Source organism: Phyllobates terribilis, unplaced genomic scaffold (genome assembly GCF_046119375.1).
Source record: "Phyllobates terribilis strain yellow unplaced genomic scaffold, ASM4611937v1 Scaffold_21__1_contigs__length_20361869, whole genome shotgun sequence".
NCBI lineage: Eukaryota > Metazoa > Chordata > Amphibia > Anura > Dendrobatidae > Phyllobates > Phyllobates terribilis.
This window is the reverse complement of record NW_027362781.1, coordinates 12,370,506-12,377,395: the sequence shown is the minus strand read 5'-3', so window position 1 is coordinate 12,377,395 and position 6,890 is coordinate 12,370,506. Positions and strand designations below refer to the sequence as shown.

The following is a 6,890-nucleotide window of genomic DNA, read 5'->3' as shown; positions in this document are numbered from 1 at the left end:
TTGGAACGCTCACTGACATTTGCCCTATTTGAAAGTCTGATAAACGCCGGAAAAATGACTAAAGGCCCTGTCACACATAACGAGATCGCTAGCGAGATCGTTGATACATCACAGTTTTGAGATCGCTGGAGAGATCGTTCGGGAGCCGTCAAACATGCATAACTTGCCAACGATTTCAGCCGCCCCAGCGATCTAACTAACGATCTCGTTGGTCGCTGGGACACTGTCACACAGCAGCTATTTCAACGATCCACATAACGATACACACTTTGAGGGACTGTACTGTGACAGAAAGGCGTGCATAAAATTACCTTTCCGCGCCCATTCATCTCCGATTGGTAGACGCTACTGCGTTCTGATTGGCGGCCGGGTTTTAAAAAAAAGGCGACGTTGGGGCAATTCCGCTCCCTTGTTCCTATCTGCGCTCTGCTTTCGGATCGTAGCAGTGTTCTCCGGGCAAGTTTCGTCCATCTGGGATTTGTTGCAGCCTTGTCAGCGTCCTGATTTTTGGATCCTAGTTGCGTTCTACTGCTGTGATTCCATTCATTTGTGGATTTTCTTCAGCTGTGACTGAACATTGTCTTTTGGGTTCTTCAGGCACTGTATTGCTTTGTTTCCACGGTAAGTTATTTTAGTGGATTTTTATCACACTCAATAAGTATATATTTGCTTATACATTGGAGGCCATTTTTAGTCAGCAAATGGTGTGTAGTACTTTTTACTTTGTTTTAAAACGTTTCATGTATGCTCACTGTATTGCTATCCTTTTCAGATGGCTTTCAAAAGTGAAGAGTTTGTGAGGGAAATGATTGACCTCTACCGCTCCCTGCCGTGCCTTTGGCAAATAAAATCAACAGACTACTGCAATAGAGAGAAAAAGAGGGAGGCCTACCAGCAATTGATTTCCCTCTTTAAAAGGCATGGCCCCAACGAGAAGGTGGATGAAGAGCTGGTGAAGAGAAAGATCCAGGGTCTACGCACCGTATATAAGAAAGAACTCAACCGGGTGGAGAAATCAAAGAAGTCAGGTACCGGCACAGATGAGGTTTATGTGCCGACATTATGGTATTATGATTTGCTTGCCTTCACCCGTGACCAGGAGCTACCTCGGCGAATGGCGTGTACGATGCGGCCGACCCCAGAAGAAGACCCCGACATACGGACTGACTCCCCTGTTGAAGATGTAAGTACCTTCTTTGCTTCCCTGTAAATAGCATTTATACTTTCAATGTACATGCCATAGTTTAGCCGCCCCTCATATTTGTTTTTTAGTGCACGTGTACCCATGCTGGTCATAACATACCTGCTGGATGTTGTAACCAAATCTTAACTTTAATTTTGTGTTCCCACAGCACCATCGGCAAGATGACGACATCTCGGCTACGGAACGTGGTATGGAGGAGGCGAGTGTTATGTCAAGGAATGAGGAACCTATGGCATCGGTGAATGAAGACCCTATGGCCTCTACAAGTGAAGACCTTGTGCCTCGGCGACAGAGAAAATCAAGGAAAAGAAAGGCCAGCTTGCCGCCATCGCCAGATCTAGTATCTCTGGCGAACAAGATTCTACTTCTGCAGACCCAGGACAAGCGGGACAGCTTTGCAACATATGGTGGCGAGAGACTACAGAGGCTGGATGACCGACAGAGGGCGCATGCAGAAAGGGTCATGTTTGAGACTTTAAATAAAGCGGCAGCCGGTGAACTTAATGAAACGTCTACTGTACATACTCTGATTGACCCTGGCCATTTTCAACAACATTCTTGGACCCATAGGCCGGACCCACTTCACAGCACACCAGTGCAGAGGATCCGGCGTCCACAAAGCCTTGCCCCCCCCCCCACAGTATCCCATGTGTTCTGATTCTTTTGTTTCCCCCAGGCACGGATACACAAATACAGGTAATCGATATGAAGAACTGTAGTGATGTTTCATTTCAATTTTTTTTTATCATTTTGTAAATATTGTTAATTTAATACTTATTTAAATTGTTAAAATTGTTTATATTTTTGTTTGTTTATAAAAAAAAGTTATATTGTCCTCTTTTTTAACTTTACCCCTGCCCTCTGATCTCACCCTGATTGAAATAAAAATGTTTTTTGGTTGCCTTATTTTCTGCTTTACCTCTTCCCGAGGGTGGGACCCCTCACCCCTGCCCTCCGATCCCTTCCCAATCTCCGTTCCCTCCCCTCCATTCTCTACCGTCTATTCCCATCCCTGCTCTCCGCTGGTGATCACCTCCTCCCCTTCTCCTCCTCCGGCTCCAGGCTTTATCACCTGTCTTCTGTCTTCTCCCTGTGTCCTCTGGTCTTCTTCACAGCTGGTTTTCTTCCCCTCCTCTTCCTACTTCCCTTCTTTTAGTCTTTGGGGTCATAGTCATGGTGCACGGTATGGCAATGATCTGCCATACCATGCACCATGAGTCTGACTCAGATTATAGGTTGTATATACTAGATTCTTGATAGGGCGTTGATCCAGGGAACTAGTCTGATTGCCGTATGTGGAGTCAGGAAGGAATTTTTTTTCCCAAAACGGAGCATGGGTTTTTTTTGCCTTCCTCTGGATCAACATGTTAGGTCTTCCTTATAGTTTTCATACTATGTTCCTATTCTTTCCTCTTCTCTCTTCTTCTTGAATTAGCTGGCATCTGTGAAAGCCGACTTCAGATGGCTTTCCTGCCCCCACACAACTTCAGCAAATAATATCAATAAGTAGGCGGCAATGAAAGCCGACTTCAGACGGCTTTCCTGCCCCTACACTACTTCAGCTGATAACATCAATTAGTAGACAGCTATTAAAGCCGACTTCAGACGGCTTTCCTGCCCCCACACAACTTCAGCTGATAATATCAATAAGTAGGCGGCAATGAAAGCCGACTTCAGACGGCTTTCCTGCCCCTACACTACTTCAGCTGATAACATCAATTAGTAGACAGCTATTAAAGCCGACTTCAGACGGCTTTCCTGCCCCCACACAACTTCAGCTAATAATATCAATAAGTAGGCGGCAATGAAAGCCGACTTCAGACGGCTTTCCTGCCCCTACACTACTTCAGCTGATAACATCAATTAGTAGACAGTTATTAAAGCCGACTTCAGACGGCTTTCCTGCCCCCACACAACTTCAGCTGATAACATCAATAAGTAGGCGGCAATGAAAGCCTACTTCAGACTGCTTTCCTGCCCCTACACAACTTCAGCTGATAACATCAATAAGCAGGAGGGTGTGAAAGCCGACATTGGAGTGGGCTTTACTGCCCCTGCACTGCTTGTTAGGCAGTATCACACAGGATAGGATTAGATACACAACCCGTCAGGCAGTATCACACAGGATAGGATTAGATACACAACTCTTTAGGCAGTATCTCACAGGATAGGATTAGATACACAACCCGTCAGGCAGTATCACACAGGATAGGATTAGATACACAACTCTTTAGGCAGTATCACACAGGATAGGATTAGATACACAACTCTTTAGGCAGTATCACACAGGATAGGATTAGATACACAACCCGTCAGGCAGTATCACACAGGATAGGATTAGATACACAACTCTTTAGGCAGTATCACACAGGATAGGATTAGATACACAACCCGTCAGGCAGTATCACACAGGATAGGATTAGATACACAACCCGTCAGGCAGTATCACACAGGATAGGATTAGATACACAACCTGTCAGGCAGTATCACACAGGATAGGATTAGATACACAACCCGTCAGGCAGTATCACACAGGATATGATTAGATACACAAGCCGTCAGGCAGTATCACACAGGATAGGATTAGATACACAACCCGTCAGGCAGTATCACACAGGATAGGATTAGATGTAACAAAGTGTAGACAATAGTGGATATAAACTAATTTTTTTTTATAAAAATATAAAAAATATAACCAACCAAATAATATCAACTACATAACAAAAAAGAATTTATTGGCTGCCGTGACGGTCATGGGCTGCCACAAATCTTGCCAGCATCACTCCGTGCTGGTGGATCTCTTCACTCAGTCTCCGTTGTGACGCCAGGAGATCTTGTAGTGTTGGGATTTCTACGGAGGTAATAGTTAAACTTAAAAGTCCAATAATTCTGTACATTCATCAAATTAAGGCTATGTGCCCACGATGCACCACTCCCGGGTACCATCCACACATTAGAACGCGCTAATTACGCAAGTACAGATGCAGTATTGCGGAATTGGCGCATTATAATGCAAGTCAATGGCGACGCAAAAAAACCACCTTATGCAAAATAATTGGTAATGCTGCGTTTTTTTCCGCAATGATAATGTGCAGCGGAAATTTCCGCAGCATGTGCACAGCACATGCGGATTATCATTGGGGAACATGGCAGGCCTTCTACCATGCGCTTTTAATGCGTTTCCACAGCAGCAAAAACGCTGCAGAAACACCTTAAAAAACGCATCGTGGGCACACAGCCTATCAGGTACATGTTTGGTATTTAACACTTACGGTTTTCAGGTTGCTCGGATGATGACGAGCTTAAGGACCACCCGGATCCCCTGGCACCACCGGCTAGAGAAAGACACAACACTTAATAGTACATGACAACCCTATACTTTCCAAGTTGTATGGACCGTATTTTATGTCAAAGCATTACCGAAAGATGAAGCTGCACCTATATCACGGAGTGATGCTGGCGAGCTGGCAGAGGAATGCTGCTGGGGCTCCAGGGCTGGAGGTGACTCCCTTGGGGACTCTGGGGCTGCAGGCGCTGGAAAACAAATAACATTAGATACCTAAGGTGATTGCAGTTGTAACTAATGTACTGCCATATATTGTGTTAACATATTTTAAAACCACTCACCACTGCGGGGCAGGGACCGTGACCGGATGCTGACGATTCGGTCGGCAGACCTATATTTCAGGTCCGCCAGCTTTTTACGGATTTGGGTAGCAGAGCGCTGCACCCCAAATCTCCGGAACAGGCCCCGACCGATCCTCTGCAGCACCGCCTGCTTATGGAGCACTGGATGCTCAGAGTGCACATGGCACTCATAATCAAGTGCATCCAGATGCTCCACAAGGTAGCACACCTCAGCATCACCCCAAGGAGATGCCCTGACCCTGGATGCCATAATGCTCTTAATAAGCTAGGCCGCAACTACGTCGTTAGACCCGCCCACGACGCATGAACGTCGGTAACCACGCCCACGACGCATGAACGTCGCCAATAAACCCGCGGTTTATTAGAGAACCCTATTGTGACTTGAATTATTAGCGTGTCGGACTAGAAACGCTGTATTGATAATGCGACATCTGTAGAACGCAGCAGTGTCTGTATTGTGACGGTCACACAGGAACACTGGTGTTTAGGTGGTTTTATGTAGAAATATGTATCTATATTTTTATGTCGGTATGCATACTTCTGTGTCTGTGAGTATGTGTGTGTATAGCTGGTTATCTGTATATAAGTGTGGATATGGGTGTAGATTTTTATGTATCTGAATATGTATGTGTATATGGATGTATATATGGATGTATACATACGAGTACAACAGTGGTGTACCGCCATTGGTGGCAGGCCACATAACTGCTATGGGGCCCGTGGCCGTAGGGGGCCCGTGAGCCAGCGGACCCCATAGCAGTCTCCCCCATTCTGTACCCCACGCTCCTCTGTTTGATTGCCGCCACCGCCCACTGCCACTGTGTTCAGACATGGCCAACACCTTTAATTGTGCTTGAGTGGGCCCTGCTGCGGCATTACTACAAGGCACAGCCGCACAACACACTACACGCAGCCATTACTGAGTACAGTGCCGGTGGGTGGCGGTTAATCAAACAGCGGCGCGGCAACGCTGCTACGATGCACCACGCTGTGTCAGACAGTGGAGCTGCCAGCTGCTGTCGTGATGAGAGAGACTCGCTGCAGAGACTGAAGCAGCGGGGAATACGGAGTGGTAAGTATGTATTTATATATTTTTGTAAATCAGTCAGTACTGATAATACTGGAGGACTGGGGCTGCCTTTTACCCTATGGGGGGCTGCATTATACTGTGTGCTCTCCCATCCTGGTATACAGGGCTGCGGAGTCGATAAGCCAAACCGACTCCTCAATTTCCATTACTCCGACTCCACCTCCCTCATACATGGCTCATGTGATACATTAGGGTCATTACACTGTGCATGTGGAGGCTAAAAAGGAGGAAGTCACCATCGGGGTATCATACTGTGTTAAGGGGGACACTTTTGTTGGCATCACATTTTTATGGGGCTATGAAAGAGTAATTTAGGAGTTCAGAAAGGAAGAAAGGCTGGAAGGTTGTGGGATCTGCTCTTCTGTGTCCCCAACAATTATTTCCTTTTTTTTTTTCTTTTTTTTTTGTGGGGGGGGGTCCCAATTATAACTTCTGCTATGAGCTCCCATGATTCCTATGTCCGCCCCTGTAGTACACGTATGTGTATACGGGCCCTTACTATTGAAACAATGATAAACAAATCTTTTGCAAAGTTAAACACAGTTTATTACACAAATCAATACAAAACTGAAAGTAGTGTATAATTGTCAGTAGTTGCCCACTATAAGTTCTGATGTTGCCAAGTAACAGCACCAGGACCGTTAAAATACTGGCAGTAGTTGTCGCGGCTGGTCTTCGCATCCTGGGTGTTTCTGCCATATCCCACTGGTTGAAGGCCTGCAATTTCAGGATCGTTTGAACGCCATTCACCGAGCTCCACTTCCCCATTGGCTAGGTCCACAGAGTCCACGAAGCCAGGCGGACAGTACGTAATTGCATCACGTCGACGAAGAAAGTTGTGAAGTGTGCAACAGGCCAAAACAACAGAGTCTATTGATGCAAGCTTCATGTTAATTGGCGTGTGAAAAACTCTGAAGCGGTTGGCCATGATACCGAAGGCATTTTCGA

At 46.0% G+C, this 6,890-nt stretch overlaps 1 protein-coding gene across 1 annotated transcript; it reads left to right on the top strand.

The window, feature by feature from the left end:
- The first annotated feature begins 747 nt into the window (after window positions 1-747).
- On the top strand, window positions 748-5,272 carry LOC141176266 (uncharacterized). Its single transcript, XM_073660227.1, has 3 exons — window positions 748-1,183; window positions 1,353-1,649; window positions 5,246-5,272. The coding sequence occupies exons 1-3, from the start codon at window positions 773-775 to the stop codon at window positions 5,270-5,272; spliced, it is 735 nt and encodes a 244-aa protein (XP_073516328.1). The 5' UTR covers window positions 748-772.
- The last annotated feature ends 1,618 nt before the right edge of the window (window positions 5,273-6,890 follow it).